Source organism: Panthera uncia, chromosome C2, assembly GCF_023721935.1.
Source record: "Panthera uncia isolate 11264 chromosome C2, Puncia_PCG_1.0, whole genome shotgun sequence".
Taxonomy (NCBI): Eukaryota; Metazoa; Chordata; class Mammalia; order Carnivora; family Felidae; genus Panthera; species Panthera uncia.
In genome coordinates, this window is record NC_064810.1 from 129,197,536 (window position 1) to 129,217,922 (window position 20,387).

General features: G+C 40.5%; 1 protein-coding gene across 1 annotated transcript in view; it reads right to left on the reverse strand.

Moving 5' to 3' along the window:
- The window catches only part of COL6A6 (collagen type VI alpha 6 chain), a 118,328-nt gene that overhangs the window by 76,652 nt on the left and 21,289 nt on the right, over positions 1-20,387 (reverse strand). The window contains exons 8-19 of the mRNA XM_049629836.1: positions 19,872-20,215; positions 19,710-19,788; positions 15,588-15,742; positions 13,463-13,555; positions 12,019-12,072; positions 10,218-10,289; positions 10,105-10,131; positions 9,510-9,554; positions 9,369-9,422; positions 8,259-8,321; positions 2,301-2,366; positions 1,030-1,083 (exon numbers count right to left, since the gene is read on the reverse strand). Coding sequence (XP_049485793.1) covers positions 1,030-1,083; positions 2,301-2,366; positions 8,259-8,321; positions 9,369-9,422; positions 9,510-9,554; positions 10,105-10,131; positions 10,218-10,289; positions 12,019-12,072; positions 13,463-13,555; positions 15,588-15,742; positions 19,710-19,788; positions 19,872-20,215 — 1,106 coding nt within the window. The remainder of the gene's footprint in view (positions 1-1,029; positions 1,084-2,300; positions 2,367-8,258; positions 8,322-9,368; positions 9,423-9,509; positions 9,555-10,104; positions 10,132-10,217; positions 10,290-12,018; positions 12,073-13,462; positions 13,556-15,587; positions 15,743-19,709; positions 19,789-19,871; positions 20,216-20,387) is intronic.

Consider the following 20,387-nt stretch of genomic DNA (forward strand, 5'->3'; position numbering starts at 1 on the left):
AAAAAAAAACAAAACAAAAAAACAAAAAAACTCCAAAAACTTAACTCTTAGACACAGCGAACAGATTGGCAGTTGCCAGAATTAAGGGGTGGTGGGTGGATGAAATGGGTAAAGTGGGTCAAAAGGTATAAACTTCCGTTTATAAATAAGTCATAAGGATATAATGTACAACATGGGGGACTGCAGTTAATAATACTGCATTGTATATTTGAAAGCCGCCAAGAGAGTAGATCGATCTTAAAAGTTTTCAGCACAAGGAAAAACTGGTAACACCATATGGTGATAAACGTTAACCAGACTTAAGGTAGTGATTATTTCACAACCACATATACATATCAAATCATGTTATACACCTGACTAATAGGTTATATATTGGCTATATCTCAGTTAATACTACATATGTGTGTGTGTGTGTGTGTGTGTGTGTGTGTGTATATACACACACACACACACATATATATACACATATATATGCATATACATACACACACAGGTTTTAAAATTGAGCACAAATAAAAACCAGTTTAGCATACTGTATTTATTATGCATTGTATTTTTCTGAGAAGTTCATAGAGCTATTTTACTCCACCAAAGAAATATTTTTGTGTCTTGGAACACACATCTTTACAAGGCACAGAGTATGGAAGTAAAGACAGAGGACTTATGCCAGGACTCACTTTCCTGACGAGCCATAAAATTCAGCAGAGGAATAGAGTTTTGGACTTAAAATGACATCACTGGCACCCTCAGCTAGCAGAGTGAGTAGGCCAAACTTTCACCACCCTTCCCCTAGGGGGCTGCTTTCTCGCTCTCTTTGCCTCAGCCTTTTCTCCTGATTGGTAATTTTCCCTGCAGCCAGCACCTTCCTGCCTCAGCTTCGGGGGCTTTCCACAAGCGCTTTGCCAGCTCTGTTCTCAGAGGTTTCCCAAGTTTCCCCACGGTCGTGCGCCCCACTACCCACAATCAGCCATTTTTATCACAGTATAGGCTACCGGAGCAGTGGGTCTCCTTGGCTAGAACGGCTCTTACTGTCTTTCTTCTGGAGCCTGGTGTTCCAGGGGGGCCTGGCCAGCCTCTTCTACCCTGTCAAATGAATAGACAGATGGGTTACAATAATTACACAGCCCTGACACACTTCTTCTTCAACATCAGCTTGTGCTCCAGGGAGGGTGGATGGGTACACACCAACTAGAGAGTTATCCTCCCTTTGGGGTGCTCCCACTGGTTATAAACCATACGTCTATGTGGGTAATGAGGAACTACAGGCCAAAATGCTAATGCATGGCTTCGTCTGTTCATCACCACTGTATAACTTGTGTTTGGGGTATAAGTTATCGAGTATTTAAATCAAACGATCCTCACTCTGTTGCCACAGAGTGGCTAACTGAAGCATGCCATGTGTCAAGTTGGTTTGGATTTCTACCTTTGGACTTCGTATTGTTTTGTCAACCTTTGTAGATTAACATCCTTAGGTGAAAAAAACCTCACAATACTCCTAAGTCTTCCCAAAAGAGAAAATGAAGGAGAAATTATGAGTTTATAAGGAGATGTGTGAGACTTAACCTTTATCACTTAGTAAAAACAGCAAATAGCACACGCTGGTTTATGATGTGGCAGGTTACATCATCAGTAGGCTGTTGATCCTAGTTTGTAGATGAGAAAATTGAGGTTTACACAAAGTGGCCCAAGGCCACAGAGCTGGTAAGGCACAGAGTACTGAAACAGGACCTGGGCCCCTCCCCAAAGTAAAGTTCTTTCCACCCTATCAGACTTCTCCTCCCAAGTGAAGTCACTTGGGAAACTTTCTCATCAAGAAGATCCAGAGAAACACATTTTCCAGAGAATTATTTTTAAAAGTCTGAAAAATAAGGCAAGATGATCCAATTATGATCTCTGAGGTTTCATGAGATTAATCCCAAGAGACTTGTCTTGAGAGTATGGGCTGTATAGATCTACTAGATCTTTTCCTTTTTATCAGGAACTATGAGTAATAGGATGTCTTCTTAGGGTATGTGACTTCTGGACCCTGAGAAGGCTAACAACTCATTGATTAGTTCTTCCTATCAGCTAGCCCTACATTTTAAGTTAGAGCTTAGACATTTGCATTCATAAATGAAGACCTCAAGGGTAGGGCTTGGTGAAGCCCATCACCCCAAATTCAGAAGAACAAGAGTGCGTTTCTGGAGTCCTTGAGTAGCAGATAAGGAGGAGGAAAACATATTTCTGCTCCTAAAAATATTCTTTCTGTATCAAGTAGGTCACATCCTAACAAGGTTACTCTCAAATGCCCACATAATTACTTGTCTTCCACGTTCTCCTTTCAAGCCCTTGGGTCCTTCTATTGTGCTGTCAAATCCAGGAACTCCCTAAAAGCCAGAAAACAGAACAATTTTGAATATTTCTCCTTAAAAAGGTAACTGTCTATAACATATTTACTCACTGCCCACTGCCCGCCCCCACCAAAAATTGACAAGAGAAGTCCAATCCATTTGAAAGCATCAACAGGAAAACATTACAAATGGCTTACACGTGATTTCTTTTCCTCCTGTGCTCTGCATTGTCAGTAGAGAGTGGGGACCTAAGGTGAATGTGTGTGTGGGGAAGCAAGCGCTCACCATAGAAGGCATAGCCAAGGGAAGCAAGGGTTACATGACTTTGTTTCTGACAATTCTCATCCTGGGTCTGGACATACCCCTTCTTGCTACTACCCTCCTCTCTCTTAACTTTTGTTCTTCTTTCCTGGGGTTTATGTTAAGTCTATACTTGAGGGTCGGTAGATTTTTACTCTCCCTACTTATGGGAGAAGGCAGACGTTTGTAATGGGTTCTACCACAAGAAAATAAGTACACCGGGGAACACTGAGGACTGTACCTGCCGCCCATTCCCTCTTTGTCCTCTTGGATGCCTGGTAAGCCTTCTAGCCCCATATGGTCATTCCTACTTTTCCAATTTTCAGAAAATTCTGGAATCTCGCATTTTCCCCAGTATTTACACAAACATTCCAGCAGGAACTCATTGAAAACAGGCAGATGTTGTGGGCTATTATCCTTAGCAGGCCAAACTGAAAGTTTTTCGTGGGTAGTTAGGACCACCAATAGAGCAGCATCGCCATGGTGCTAGGATAATCAATTGAGCGAGTCAATTCAGTCAGTAAACTGAGAGGGGACAAGAATTATCCAGTCCTGCTGAGTGCCAGCTGTTGGGCTGTTTGGCTGATAGCAGCCCAGATTACCTTCATCAATCAATAAGTAATTTGAGATCACCAACAGGGAGGTGTCATTGTTCCAGATGCTTAGAAAGATTTTTAAACAAATAGTCTATACACTCACAGAGTTTATAGGCTAAGAGAGTTTAGGTGAGTTTAGAATTTACTTTATAACTAAGATTACCAGAATTTATGTGAAAAATTACTTCTCTTCCCCACATACCAAAGCCAAAGATTGTATTCTACATTTTCTGTTTTATTTTTAAGTCTAAATATTTGTCTGTTAAATTCTCCAAGAGGAGTATAACTTAATTACAATATTAGAGAATGGTATTTTGGTGAAAATAGGAAAAGAACGGTAATGTAAAATCCCAAATTTTATTCCATTGGATGTAACACAACTTATTGTGATCCAACTCTGAACTATTTAATTGAAGAGATGACATTTTAAAAGTCATACACTAGTACATTCTATAGAATAGAGCATCCTAGTTTGCATGTGGACCCATTGTTCGGTCAGTCTGGCTAGATGATCTATCCATTGTTGTAAATGCAGTATTAAAGTCTGCAATTACCACAGTCTTACCAATAAGGTTGCTTATGTTTGTGACTGTTTTATATATTTGGGGGCTTCCGAATTCAGTGCATAGACATTTATAATTGTTAGCTCTTCCTGATGGATAGACCCTGTAATTATTATATAATGCCCTTGTTCATCTCTTGTTACAGCCTTTAATTTAAAGTCTAGTTTGTCTGATATAAGTATGGCTATTCCAGCTTTCTTTTGACTTCCAGTAGCATGATAGTTCTCCATCCCCTCACTTTCAATCTGAAGGTGTCCTCAGGTCTAAAATGAGTCTCTTGTAGACAGCAAATAGATGGGTCTTGTGTTTTTATCCATTCTGATACCCTGTGTCTTTTGGCTGGAGCATTTAGTCCATTTACATTCAGTGTTATTATAGAAAGATATGGGTTTAAAGTGTGATATCTGTAGGTTTCATGCTTGTAGTGGTGTTTCTGGTACTTTGTGGTCCTTGCAACATTTCACTCACAGAGTCCCCCTTAGGATCTCTGATAGGGCTGGTTTAGTGGTGATGAATTCCTTCAGTTTTTGTTTGGGAAAACCTTGATCTCTCCTTCTATTCTGGATGACAGGTTTTCTGGGTAAAGGATTCTGGGCTGCATATTTTCCCTGTTCATCACATAGAAGATTTCCTGCCATCCCTTTCTCACCTGCCAAGTTTCAGTAGATAGGTCTGCTACTACCCTTATGTGTCTACCTTTGTATGTTAAGGCCCGTTTATCCCTAGCTGCTTTCCGAATTCTCTCTTTATCCCTGTATTTTGCCAGTTTCACTATGATATGTCGTGCAGAAGATCGATTCAAGTTACGTCTGAAGGGAGTTCTCTGTGCCTCTTGGATTTCAATGCCTGTTTCCCTCCCCAGATCAGGGAAGTTCTCAGCTATGATTTGTTCAAGTACAACTTCAGCCCCTCTCTCTCTCTCTTCTTCTTCTGGAATTCCTATGATACAGATATTGTTCCATTTGATTGCGTCACTTAGTTCTCTATTTCTCCCCTCATACTCCTGGATTTTTTTTTTCTCTTTTTCTCAGCTTCCTCTTTTTCCAAAATTTTATCTTCTAATTCACCCAATCTCCCCTCTGCCTCTTCAACCCGCACTGTGGCTGCCTCCATTTTATTTTGCACCTCATTTATAGCATTTTTTAATTCATCATGACTAGTTTTTAGTCCCTTGATCTCTGTAGCAATAGATTCTCTGCTGCCCTCTATGCTTTTTTCAAGCCCAGCAATTAATTTTATGACTATTATTCTGAATTCTTGTTCTGTTATATTGCTTAAATCGTTTTTGATCAATTCGTTAGCTGTTACTACTTCCTGGAATTTCTTTTGAGGAAAAATCTTCCCTTTCATCATTTTGGCTAGTTTTCTGTCCCTTGTGCGTTTTAAAAGCTTGTTGTGTGCTCTGAACCTCTTAGCAGCCATTGAAACCTCTGTTTACTCATCTGACTTCCCTGTGTGAACACCTCCTCATCCTCCAGGATTTTCAATGCCATCCTTCTCAAAGAACTCAAGAACTTATACACGCAGAAATTTAATTCTGAAATTAGTATTTGGGTATTTTCTAAATCTCAAGCTTTCAGCCCCAGCTTATGTGCTTCCCATCACTGGGTCAGCTCCTACCTCCACGCCTCCCTCCCTTTCGTTTTCATTTTCACTTCCCAGCAATGTGGGGAGAGGAGACAGCTGAAGATGCCAGTGGGCAGGTGCACCGCTGTGCCTTCTTCCACACCTCAACCTGGGCTCCATCGGCTCGCTCCCACTAAAAGAGTACAGCGCCCCAACCACCATACAGACCTACAAACCCCGTGAGGAGGGAGTGGGCGGAGCAGGCGTGGACCTACGTGTCACCCGCCTGGCAGCCACACCAACATCCAAACGTGAGCTCCCCTGTTTGGTCAGTCCGAATATGAATTGTCCAGTCTGTCAATTTCTTCCTATGCAACTGGACCAAAGAGCATCATCTAACACAAACTGATAAAACATGGACTTCTAACAATGATATGCTTTAGAATGACGAACCTCACTAAACTGTAGCTCAAATGATCTAGTTGAGTTTTCTCCCCAACATCACATGAGATTACACGAGATTTTCAAAAATGGGAAATTCCCAACAGACAAACTAGCTTTCATTTGATCAGCAGCTGACTGAATAGGCACAGATTGTAAGGAATCTGGGCCATTTGTATGTATTCTATGAATAATCTGATCATATGTGGATTCTACGTATCCAATCTTGCTCTCCAAATTTTCCTGAAATAGTAACCCACAAAAACCACATGTGAAAAAGCTCAGAGTGTTGTCTTCGATTTGAGATTCCCAAGTGGCTAGGAAGAATTACCATGCATTAAAAAACTATCTAAAATTAGTAGAGTGGCAAACAGCCTATCACAAAAGTTCCAGAGGGTTGAATTTTCAGCCATCTCTAAGTCACTGAACATTAAAAACAAAAAACAAACAAAAAAACCTTTTACATTATTCAGTTTCTTTTGAAAGTCTTATGTAATCAAACAGACAATTTAACAGTTAGGGGGGATTCTGACCAAAGTGAATGGCAAATTTATAGCAATATCCCAAGTAAATTTTTGGGCATCATATATAGATGACTGAAAGGTCTTTGCATTTGAACTAGTATTTCTTATTTTTTTAATTTATGGATAGTTTTTGTTTTTGATTACATACTCTGAAGCTGTTTCAAAACTCTCAGGTTATCAGGCTATTATCAGAAGACGTCACTTAATCAACAGTGTTGTCTTCATGTGCAAATTCCTCTGCTGTTTAAATAGTTATCTTCAATGTATACCATCTATATTTCTCAATATATTGTACTGAATTCTTTCTCTGATCGATCCATTGTCTTTAATAACTCCTCCCCCAGTATACAAAGTCCTGTGAGATTCCCAATTGCCCACATCCTTACCAGCACTTGGTGTTGTCAGTTTTTAAAAAGTTTAGCCATTCTGATGCGTGTGTAGTATACCCTCTATGGTACATTGCTGGTGGGAGTGTAAATTAGTATGAAGTTTTTTGAAAACTGGCTTAAAAGGCTGAAGCTTATTATAGGCACATACATTATCATTAGGCATTCTACTCCTGAAGTACAGACCCAGTGGAAATGAATATAAAAGTCAATCAAAAGGCAAGTACAAGAACATTCTTAAGAGTGCTATTTGTAATAGGAAAAACCGGGAACAACTCAATTATCTATCGAGTAGAATGGATAAATAAATTATGGTATATTCCCACACTGGATTACTACTCAGCAGTAACACTGAATGAACTATTGTTGCCGGCAACAGCATGGATAAATCTCACAAGCATAAACTTGAGCAAAAGAATACAGAAACAAGGAATGTATCCTATATAATTCCATTTACTTAAAGTTCAGGGACAGGTAAAACTATGTTTTAGGACACTGATTACCTTTGGGAGGGGCTGGTAATGAATGAAGTAGACATGCGGGGAGAGGGCTTTGGGGTTGCTCTACTGTTGTTCAATGTTCTATTTCTTTAGCTGTGTGCTGACTGCACAGATGCATTTACGTTCATCAAGCTACACATTTATAATCTGTATACTTTTCTGATGTTATAGCTCAAAACTAAGTTCTAGACATCCAATGCCCCACATAGTGATGATGGACAACAATACTGTATCATATGCTTCTAAGTTGCTCAAAGACTAGATCTTAAATGTTCTCATCACAAAGGAAGAAATGATAATTATTTGACATGATACAGGAATTAGCCAACCCCATGGTGGTAATCATATTGCAATATATAAATGTATCAAATCAATACCTTATGATACCTTAAATTTACAGTGTTCCATGTCAATTATATCTCAATAAAAAGGCTTAATAAAGATTTAAAAACAAACCTAAATCCTAATTCATTAAGGCTTTGGAGACTTATTTATGTGTGGGTGGGGTGATGAAAATCCTATAGTACTGATGTTCCCTTGGAGTTGGCATATCCCCCACATTGGTGTGGGTTGTGCCTATTCAGCCAGGTTGTATCTGGGAGAGTAGGTACCTTTGGGTCATAGGTTTTGCTGAATACAGTCTTAGCTGGCTTGGAGTCAAGAAAATTAAGCTCATACTCTCAATTGAGAGAGACTGCTGAAGAATGGAAGAGGAGAGATGACTTTGTTACTTCCATTCTGACCCTATTTTGAGGCATTCAGAAGAAAATAATGGAGGGTATTGAAGTTCCCTGATGGCTCTCAAGCACAACAATTCTGAATACATAGTCTCAAAAAAAAAATACATGCACAAATGATGGGCAGGGTCTTCTCACTGTCCATGTTCATCCCACAGATAGCACAAGGAACTGCTTTTAAAGTTCTGCAACAGTTGTACCTATGATGATTTAAACTCAAGATTGTTGTATCTTAAAGTGGGTCTCTCTCCTTATCAGAAGCTGATGGGAACTAAGCTCTGTTTAGCTCACAGCCCACACAACCCCGACACTTACAGGGTCTCCTCGCTGGCCCTTTGCGCCTCGGTCACCAGAAACCCCTCGCTGTCCTGGGCTTCCCTAAAGATAATACAAATCAGAAGAAGGATAAGACGAGACTTTTTAATAACACTAGTAAGAACAAAGAGCTTCCCCTCTCCCTGATTTGAATAACTAAATACCTTTCTCCTAAAGCTTTTTCTAAACCGGACAGAGGGACAACCCAAAATAGTTTCAGGCATCATATAAATAATTTAAGAGTGACCTCAATTATTTACCACAGTAATGAAGTCTGTGTCCCAGACACATTTGTTGTCTTGTTTAGTTTTTACAGCTACTTTACAAACTAGGTATTGTTTATATCTTTCTTGTAATCAAACAGCTGAGATTCAGAGAGATTATCCATTTTCCCCAAGGTGGTTCTATCAACTAGAAACTGGGGTTCCGACTCAACTGTTCACACCCTGAAGACAGATAAAAAAGATGATGGAAGTATGGCAGCTGTTGGTGTCTGTTCTAGATGGGAATGAGTGGCACACATTTTCAATGTGCTACTCCGCACCACAGATTCTTGCCAACACCCTGTTACCATTCTTGGTGTGGTAGCTGTTTTTCATCATGGTCCCAATTCATCACTCCTCTCTGTATCTATGCTCTTTGCCATGGAACTCTGCAATGCTTTCCAACTGTGGTGGGGCAAGAGTCCCCACCCCCGAGTTTGGCCATGACTTCATCTGAGTTCCAAGTCTAGGCCTCAAGAGAACTTGTGTGTTTCTCCTTGTTCCCTTGTGCACCTGCCATGGCCACAGAAAAGTTACGGCCAACAGAGCCAGGCAGCGCTCTCTGGCCCCAGGAGGAGGATCAGAGACATGAGGAACAAAGCCCCCAGCCAGCCCATAGACACACAAACCAAGGGCAGCCATGCTCAGCCTAGACCAGTGATCTAGGCTGTGAACCTCAGACACATAGGAAATAATTTACTGTTCCATGCAACTCAGGTTTTGTGATTGTCACGAAGCAATTTTGTGGCACTAGCTGCCTGATACACTTTGGGTAGCGGTTCTACTCTGTTAGTCACACCTTTAATTGCCAGGACAGTTTGCTGTTGTCTCTTTATTGAATCCCTACCTGGGATCCTTCATCACCCTTTTCTCCTTTTTCTCCGGGAAGACCACTTTCACCCTAAAACAGAAGGATAAACTCAGATTTCTGTCTTCTTAATGAGAAATAGCTCAGAAGGGTCTTTATGGGACACAGAGAAAGCTCTACCTGTTCTCCATTTAATCCACCAATTCCACTTTCTCCGACTTCTCCCTGAAAACACAGATGTGATCAGAAGAGTATGTTACATTTATGTGGAAACAAATCTGAAAGTCTAGTTTTGTCTTTCATATACAGCCTGGTCCTGAGCAATAACTAAGATTACCGAGTAATAGAAACTGTGAACAGGGGCACCTGGGTGGCTCAGTAGGTTGAGCATCCAACTCTTGATAACGGCTCAGGTCATAATCTCACATTCGTTGGCTCGAGCCCCAGGGTGGGGCTCCACACCGGGCGTGGGGTCTGCATGGAATTCCCTCTCTCCCTTTCTCTCTGCCCCTCCCCCACTTGCATGTGAGCTGGCTCGCTCTCTCAAAATCAATAAATAAAGTTTAAAAGAAATTTAAAAAAAGAAACAAGCTGTGAACAAATAATACGCATTGCCTGCAATAAAAGACGGGAATAGACCGAATCAAATGGCTGGCAATAAAAAAGGAAGATCAAAGGAAATTTCATTTGTAGAATCTACTGGTCAGTAGTCTTGAAAATAAGAATATTTTTAGATACCAGGTGGGCAGATAAATGGATATGTTTGGTACCATACCTCCTGTCCATTTAGTCCCCTGTTTCCCTGAAAATAGAAAGGGCAGTAGTGGTTAGTGTAGGAGAATGGAATTCATGTTAGGAAGACTTCACAATGTCTCATGCAACCCTTACCTTCGGACCTTTGGCGCCATAGCATCCCTTAGTACCTTGCTCCCCGACTGGTCCACTGGCTCCTCTTTCTCCCTGAGAAAGACCACATACCTAGATAAGCTTTTTCTATTGTAATCTGGATTCTGTCTTAGAAATTTTTACAAGTTTTGTGTTGGAAAAAAATGTGTAACTGCTCATGGTTTACAGTCCAGAATTCATGCTTATTAAAGCTGAGCATGTAAGAAAATCAGAACTACTCTGACGACAGCCCTTTGCTTTGGATCCCACCTGGATACTGCCCTGGGTGGGGTGGTATCTAAATAAAACAGACATACAAACAACTGGCAGCTAAAATGTATTCTCAAGAGTTCAGGAGATATTCCAGGAACAGATAATGAAGAATCAGTGAGGTATCAGAGAAAGATGCGCTGGGTATGACCTAAGCAAGATCTAAGCATGATTTCTAGTCCAAAATCTATCTTTTTCTTTCTTTCACCAAATATGATTCCTGCAATGCTTGTCTTGGTAATCCCACTCGTCTGTGAGGTCTTGTGAGTGGAAATGAGAGGTGGTCCCCTGCTTCTCTCTCCCCAGGTCGCCAAATTCCATACATTCAACATGCTTAACATATCCACTCATACTGCCCCCCAACTAAGATTAGGACTCCTCTGTCTTGCACCTACTACTGCAAGACTTCTACCTGTAACCCCTGCCTTATTAGCATCTATAACATTGTCTGAGTGTGCTTTCTAAAGCCACGCCCCCTCCATTTTTACTCCTGGGCTTAATATAATTCAATGACTGCTCATCAACTAAAAGATACCATCCAAATCTTCTGCAGGATATTCAAGACTCCCAAAAATATGGGTCTTGCTTGCCACCTAACCTCCTCTCACCGTGTCCTGGGTTCCAGCCATGCTGGCCATGTGCCATTCTACACAGATTCGATTCTGACTCAGTTACATGCCCTTGAACACATTGTTGTCTCTCTAATAACCTGTTCTTCCCCACATACTTTGCCTGAAGAAGTATCTATTTGTCCTTCAGATGTCTGCCTAAGCATTACCTCTAGCTTGCGGCCTTCCTCTCCCAAGATTCAACGGTTACCAAGGCTGTTATGGATTTGTTCTGCCATGCTTTGTCACAACGCACCTCATTACACCTTTAGTATAGTCCTTGTGTATAACAACTGGAAACACAATGGTCTCATTTGCCTTTCCACTAGTCTGAAGTTACCGGAGATAGGAATCATTTTTTCTTTTCTTTATTTATTTCTAGGGTCTAGCACTGTGCCTGAAGCATGGTAGAATTCCTTCGTATATATTTGTTAAATGAATAAATGAATGGATAAGTTCATTTATGAGTGAGGTCTTTGATAAATAATGTGACAAATGGTAAGATGCTCAACAGATCATTGTTAAATGAATGCATGGATGGAAGGAAGGAAGAAAGGAATGGTTAGATGGATGGATGCAAAAAAGAGTAGAGGTCCTTGATAAACAATGTGGGGAGTTGGTTTACCTGTGCAAAATGGATCAGGAAGAGGGAAATGGCAGTGATTTGAGTCCCCTGGTGAAGAAAAGAACTTTCGCACTGAGTTCATTGTGCAGCATTGGCGAACAGTCAAAGAGGAGACAGTAGGTTAATAAACCATTATTGACCATCAGAAGCAAAGCCCGATGAGGATTAGGAAAGACCTCAGATTTTGTACATGAATTCTTAGACTCTGATTTTTCTTTTTTTCCCTCTGAGTTAACACAAACGATTTCCTATTGTAGATATGTTCTCAGGAATAAATACAGGTGAGAAAACCTTGACTTACAGCAATGCCTTCCTCTCCCAGGTAGCCCTCACTGCCTTTAAAACCTGGGGATCCCTGGAAATAAGGAAAGGAAGAATGCATTAGCACTCCACAGACCAAAAACCAGAGGTAATCAAGCAAAAATCTTTAACTTTAGTTTCACTTTACGGACAGTTGTAGGGGTTTGGGAAAAAAAAAAAGTTCTTCCTCCACAACTTAGGCTGTATTTACACACATAAAAATAAATATAGTTTTGGGGTGCCTGGGTGGCTCAGCCAGTTAAGTGACAAACTCTTGATTTTGGCTCAGGTCATGATCTCATGGTTTGTGAGCAGTCAACCTGCTTGGGATCCTCTCTCCCCCTCTCTCTGTCCCTTCCCAGCTTGTACGTGCTCTCTCAAATTTAAAAATGTTTTAAGAATGTAATTTTGAAACAAGCATCCAGATAACTCAAGTGTATGTGCACGTGTGGATCATAATATTGTCCATAACTCTCTCTGGGGTTATATATAGTGCTGGAATTTTTTTCTCAGACGAACATTCAAGTGCACAGAGCTATATTTGCCCTTGACAGACTAGAATTATCCTCTTTTCATTAAAAAAATCTTTCAGGGTTTATGCTACACATAGAAAAATAGGCCACACACATTTCATTCTTTCTGAGCCCTGCTTTAAAAAAATCTGCCATTCTCCTTACATGAAGCTGAAGCATTCGGGAAATAGTCTGAACACTTTATACACAGACACAAACATGTTGATTTGGGAGTTATAGTGCCATCTATAAATTGTTCACAAATCAAACACACATGTAAAGAAGCAGTACTGAAATTATTAAACACATCCATATTATGTTTGTACATGTTTTCACATTTCCTAAATCCCCAATCGTGTTTTTTTTTAGAAGAGTACATACATATTTTTTGGTTAGGAAATACACGAATCTATTGTTGGTTACGGTTTTATAATCGGCATGTTTGTGCATACATCTGTGACATTTCTGGTCTGGTTAAAGCTGACTGAAACATCGCCACATCTTTTGCTAGGCTAGGGTGATCTGACCTCATTTGGTTTTCAGCAGACTATCCCAAATACTCCCTACTTCACTTCTATCACTCTGTAGTCATTAAAAATGGAAATTGAAATAACGCTTATTTTCAGGAGGTTTTCATTATTCAACACAGAGATCACAGTTGATTTCTCTGTGTCGTTGCCATTGCTGCTGAACACTGGATAAGCAAGGATCTTGGCAGCCATTGCTCCCAACACTTGTATAGAAGGTTCTTTAGAAGACTCCAAGGGAAAGCCATGACTCTAATTTGACATAGAAGATGAGGAATATCCTAAGTGGTTACCTCACAGGCTCTATCTTGAAGTTAAAAAACCATCCTTTATTTCTACCTAAACTCATGTCTTTCAGACATATGACATTCACATACAGTGCACCATAAATCTTAATTAAAATCACCTTTTTGCCCGGTGGTCCAGGATCTCCCATTGTGCCATCCCCTCCAATGCACTTGCAGAATAAACAGCAGCATGTCCTCTCAGCAACATTGACCTTGGCGGAGGGTGGGAAGTACATTACATTTGATGGCACTGCTTCCCAATCACACATACAAGCTTAGCCGCGTCATTCAGACTTTTACCACTGTTTCAGAAGCCCGTTTGCCATTAATGTGACCGTGCTCCACAGAGTGCCTGCGACATTCTTTAGCTGCTATCCTTCCTTCTGTGGTCTGCATTCTCCACCACATGAGGACTTCAGAATCAAATCAAATCCTTTCGTGCTCTCGAAATGCTTAGTTTAGCCACGGTCAACTCCTTGCATACTCATTTCCTATTTCCACCCCATCCCGGCATTGACCATGATGTTGTTGATTACCTCATATAATTTTGCCCCCAATATTTTGTTCGATATAATGAATGCTGTTTGCTCCTTTTCCCCTTTTGTGAAATCTTTGTATGCTTGAGGATTTAGATAGCGTCCAATGTCATATGGCTTGCAATGGAGTCCAGTGGTAAACACTTCCAGAAAAGTTTGTAACAGGATTTCTAACACACCAATTACACACTCAACATTTCCAAAACACTTGCTGAGGGTAGGGGCATGGGGAGAAGATTCCTCTTTACACCCAGGCGGAAAAACCATATTATGGATTGAAAAATGTCAGTGAATTTTATCCTGAACATTGTTGTCCTCTGAAAAACTGACAGATTCCACTGGATTTTTATAATTAACCCATAAGATTTAATTTTTAGGAAAATTCAGTTCTCAATAAACACCATGCTTGGCCTTAGTAGGGTAGAATCAATCTTTGTGTTGAGAAGTTTCCCATCAAAATTCTAGTGTGATGAACAATGAAAATGTTTTGTTATAACCATTTAGCAATTGTGCTTCTGTATTATTATATAATGCTCCTTTTCAGCCATTAGAAAAAATTTCTCCACAGGGGCCTGCGTGGCTCATCTGATTAAGTGCCGGCTCTTGATTTCGGCTCAGGTCATTATCTCATGGTCGCGGGACCAAGCCCCGTGTCGGGGTGCACACTGTCAGTACAGAGCACCAGCTGGGGAGGGGGCAGAGGGAGACAGAGAAAGAATCCCAAGCAGGCTCCACACTTAGTTGTGGAACCCAAGGTGGGGCCAATCCCATGACCCTGGGATCATGACTTGAGTTGAAATCAGGAGTCAGATGCTCAACCAACCTGAGCCACCCAGGTGCCCCTCCATATTCCTGAAGTGATTATTTTTACATAATTTCTGCACTGAACAAATTGTGTTTAAACATCTATTTGTATGCAAATTCTATAGGTGAGAAACAGCAGGAGCTAGCATGTTATTGGAAAGGGTCTTGATGTGACTATAGATTTTATAAATCATCAGTGAATCACAAATTATTAGGCCGTCATTAAGGTGAAAGCAGTGCCATGTAACTCAGTAACCCTTCCTTCTATTGAGTTCATGTACATTTCTGAAAGGGGCATGACTGGAATGCATCTCCCATCGGCACTAGGTTCTAAAAAGAGCTCACAAGGCAAACATCTCAGTGAAGACACTGAAAAAGCTTTTGATCACACACACAGGACAACATAGGAGGTCTATCATCCCATCACTCGTTCTTCCTCCAACATCGAAGCAGGTTGCTCTTTCTTTGGTTGAACTCCAAGTGCAATTGACTCTCCTTTACAGGCCACATTGCAGGGAAAACACACATCTCAAACACTAGAATTATACTCACTGTGGTAAGCTGGAACACTTAGGATCCACAAGGGCTGTGAACACTGGCTGGCTGAGGGAGCAGCGGATTCATCCTCTCACCCCAGATTCCCTCTGGCACTTATGTTCAGTGACTATAATTCGGGCAGGACTGTAGGTGCTATTCAGTTTCTTCCTTCTTTTTTGCCTACCACATTAATTAAACTTGCTTTGACAGATCTCTATCATTTTTTTTTCAAAACACCCTCTTATTTAGGTTGTTCACTACTTCAGAAAAGCTTTTTTCATTCCCAAGTGAAATTCATAAGCATAAATATTAAATCTATATACAAGACAGAAAGTTTAAACTCACCAGCCTTTTCTAAGTAACATACCAGTTGCTTTGACAGTCGGCTCCCAAGGTCCCTCATTCCAATAGTGAGCTGGGTCCTATACTCAAACCCTTTCCCGAATTCAATGTAGAGAAGATCAGCCAGGTCACTTGAGTCGCTGGCTCCATCCAGAGCAACAGTTATGAGGGCATTCAGTCCTATCCAACACAGTTTACTCCGGGTGAGGTGGGTTTGGTTATTTTAATCTATTTGCATACGTACCTAAATTGTTATTTTAGGAAAACAGTTGCAAGAGGAACACTCATTTTGTTGTCAACTTCCCCCAACCACACAATGTAAAACTGACAAGTGACAAGATTATCATCAGAGAACACCAGGAATTACATTTTCTTAAAACTAGTTAAACTGGAGACAGGGGATATTACAGTAGAACTTCCAGTTCCCTCATGATTTGAAGTGAGATATAGTGATGTAAAAAGGGCCCAGAGAGTATACTAACATATACAGGAATTCATCTATCAAAAAAGCAAGTGTTCTAAATTTTTGCCATTCAAAGGGGGATCCTCTGACAGCAGGACTTACATCACCTGGGAACTTATCAGAAATACAGAATTTCAAGCCCCATCCCAGACCTATAGAATCCGAATCTGTATTTTAATAAAACCACCACATGATTTGTATGCACATTGAAGTTTGAGAAGCACAGCTATAAAGCCCTCATAAGGAATCAATAATCCAGTTGGAATTATAATAAGTAAGAGACTGTTCGACAGTAAGAGACCTCTTATCAGGCAATTAGAAACAAATGACATAATCATCCAGAGCTGTAGCTCATAAGCTTTGGAATTTTATAGACCAGAATATTTCAAAGAAAATGTTCAGGGACTGACAGAGTGTTGACTTACTTAGCACAGTATTAATTAATACAAACATGAAATGATAAATATTGATTGATATAACCTTGAAATGATAATGGTAATAACACTGGCCATCGTTATGGTGGAGGTAACCATAGTAACTACTGTGCTCTCATTTATTAATAGTTACTATGTGGCTGGGAGTTGGTTAAGTGCTTTCCATGCATTATCTTATTTGTAAGATACAAATACAACTGTATGGGTATGTAGGATTATAGCTGTATTTTACAGACAAGTGAACTGAAGCTTGGAGAAGTTAAATGACTGGCTCAAGTGGTATTTTTAGGTTTCTACCTGGAAAGCCTGATTCCAAAGCCTACAATCAAAGGATATCTTAGTAACAAAAACATACTAACAACATCATCAGAGTAAAGAGCAATCCTAAAATGGAATAAACTTAGCTTTATGAAAACCTGACTCCATTGGACTAAGTTTTCTCATTTCATTATGGATGGGTGAAGAATTCTTTAGATCGGACGTGGAAACCAATGAACTAGGAAAAGGAAATGTTCACGGACCTGAAAGTTCAGAACGCCTTCTAAGTGTAATATGATTCTGAATTATTTTGAGCGAGAAGAAGAGAAGAATGAAGAGAACAAAGTTTCAGGGACATACTGGGGAGGTTCAAGTTATAGGAGAGGAAAGCAGAGTGGCTGGCTGAAATGGAAGGAAGAAAGAAACACCAAAGAATAGGGTGACGAACGTGTCCTGATTTGCCTGGACTTCCCGGGTTGTAGCGTTGACATCTCTGGCTTGTCTCAAAGCAACAAGGCATTAGCCACTCTTCCAGGAATGAGAATGACAAGGAGAAAAGGGATGGTGAAGCCGGCTGGGAAACAGAAGAATGCTGAGTTCATCAACAGAGTTTAATGATCAAGAGAAGGCATGCTAATGGATCTATTTATGAGGGGGGAATTTTTCTTATAAGTTCCAGGAAATATAAAAATTTAAGAGTCATGAGAACCATGGGATTGTTGTTTTGCAGGAAATATGCAATAACTATTATTTGTAACTGTTTTTCTCAGGATGGAGGACTCCGATTCTGCTCCTTTCAGACTCATCTAATAAGAAGTCAGATGATCTTGGGGCACCTGGGTGGCTCAGTCGGTTAAGCGTCCAAATTCAGCTCAGGTCCTGATCTCATGGTTCATGAGTTCAAACCCCGTATCGGGCTCTGTGCTGACAGCTCAGAGCCTGGAGCCTGCTTCGGACTCTGTGTGTGTCTCTCTCCCTCTGCCCCTCCCTAACTCACGCTCTGTCTCTGGCTCTCAAAAATGAACAAACGTCAAAAAAAATTTTGTAGAAAGAAGTCAGGTCATCTTAAATACAATTTATAAAAATAATTTCAGGAAGAAAAGATTATAAAACCTGAAAGAATAAAAGAATCCCTGGGAAGACTCTAGAGCACTAGATTTAAAAAATTAAATTCAAACTCCAGTCCATATGGACTAGTTATAAAGCCACAGCCACCACTGAGGATCCTTTTCTCTTGGTCTCTTCTTGTATCACGATAATTGCACAGTTTAGAGAGATAGATTGATAGATAGATAGACAGATAGATACCTGGCCTCAAATTAGGGAGGCCTTCCTAGGTTAATAGATCATGGGGCCAAACATCAACTGAAATCATGTATGTTTAAATATAGGAAGCCAGAACTAGAGGTACTCCCTACCCATATTGAGAGCCATTTAACACTTTTAAAAACGCATTATGGCCACCATCCCTTTATCAGTGCCATTCAAAGATTCTGAATTTGGGGGGTATTAAAAATCCAGCTTCTGGAGTTGAAGCTCATTTATTAGGTTTTTTTTTTGGGGGAGTTGGGAGAAAGAAGGTTGGTCTTAGAAATCTGGATTTTCCAAGGAAAACTTCATGGAGAAAACTCTTGATGTATCTCTTCCCCATAAAAGAAACGCTGGAAAAAAAAACAAAACAAACAAACAAACAAAAACCCCAAAAATCCCTAGCCACCCACACTAAGCACTCTAGAGACTTATGCTCAGTCTTCACTAATATCTCCACCTCAGATCATAAAAAAAGTCCCAGACTTGAAAGAATAAAAAGAAATCAGCTTTAGCAAATAAAGGGCAAAATAAAAATTACTTTCCAGCTGTAAATTCAGTTAACTTTGTAATTTGTTTAAGATTGAGGAGAGAGAACCAAACGAAAAAGACAAAGTCCACCCAGCTTCTAGCAGCTAACTGGGGAGCAGCCTAAGCAGCTGTCTTAGGCCAGGTTCCCCAGAAGAAGAGCCTGAGATATGGATTTGGATGCATACAATTTATTGAGGAAGCACTCTTAGAAGAACAGGGTGAAAGCAAGACAGGGCAGAGGAAGGAGCGGAGCTCGAAAGTGTTTCAGCTGAAGACTAGCTTCACCCTGATCCCATGGAGAACTCTAGAACATAAATTACACCACAGAACTGGTGTCATTTTGAGGTAAAGGACCAACTCTTTTTACTCTACCTGCAGCCTAGAGGTGGGGTAGGGAGTAACCTTCCAGTGGCTTCCACTGGCCAACAGCAATTCTTCAAAGGAGAGCCTGTGAGTTTCTAGCAGCCAATAATCCCAGCAGCTTGAAGATGGAGGAATCTGCTTGGAAAGGGGGTCTGGGTGGGGCACCAATAGCATCCACTTACAGGCAAGTATTTCTATTCTTAGTCAAACCAAAACATGTGGATGCATTTTTCTTCCACTGATCCATACTTTAGTAAAACTGACAATAAGTCAGTCTGGGCACAGGTTCCCAAAATGAAAAGCCCAGCGCCAGTGCCTGAAAAACTCATAAGCACCATGGTTGGTCCCTCTGTGGTCTGAAGGAAGGAACTAATTAGGAAGCTCCAAAACACGAGTAGACTTGTCCAACAACGCACGCAATTCTGAAAACTTTAACAGTGTCAGAAGAAAATAATCCAACTGTCCCATTCCTTGCTCAAGAAGAAATACACTGTTCACTTCTGCAGACACCAAGGGAGACAGGAACACTCTCCAGGAAAGCTCAGGAAGAAGAAACACAGCGATACAAGAGAAAGGGTATGACTTTGTATTCAGTGCTGTTTCACACGCATAGAGTATGAAGGAAAAAGTAGACGCCAAAATGTTTTGAGAGCTCATTTGTTCTCCCAAATGCGTATTGGTTGGCAAATTTAGGGTTATTTGAGTGCTTGAGAATGTAAGAGTCAGAATTAAGTTCTGAGGTTATTAAATCATTAAACACTCCTTTCCCACCTCTCCCTATGCTCAATACCTTCTTTTCTCAGTTCATCAGATTTTTGTTCCAGCTTTTCAATGTCATCATCCAATCCATCTGAAAATAAGAGAACCACCTAGGAAAGTATTCAAAGAGAAAAATGAGTAAAAAGGATGTCATTGAAATCACAGATTGACAAATAAAATAAAATCAGGTTACCTTTCCTCGAGCAGCTGATTTATTCTGAAATGCATCCCACAGAGAATTCAAGAGGTTTGTGTTGAGAAGAGATGGTCCTTTAACTGTTATATCCTTCAAGCTGTTCAGTATGTTTTCACTATAGATCTCAAACTTGGGGGAATATTTTTCCATGGCATTGGTCACTTGAAAAGCCACACTAACCTGAGTCTCTGTGCCCACCTCACAGCTTACCCCATTGAGGGAGCTGATGGCACGTAAGAGGTCTTGAAGGTAGGTTTGTATCCAAGGCTGACCTTCGAGCAAAGTCTGCCCATTCTCATGAGTTGAGATGTCAAATCCGACCACAACATCCACAAAACAATCTAGGGTTCAAGGGAAAAGTATATCTTATTAGATCCACAAATACCTTTGTTTGGCTTGGATGCCGTGTCTGAATCAAGGTACTTGAAATTCTTATTTCTATTCCAGTTATAAAGTTGGAAAACAAGGAAGAGCATGAGTGAATACAGGAAGAAGCTTAGAATCACTCTTGGA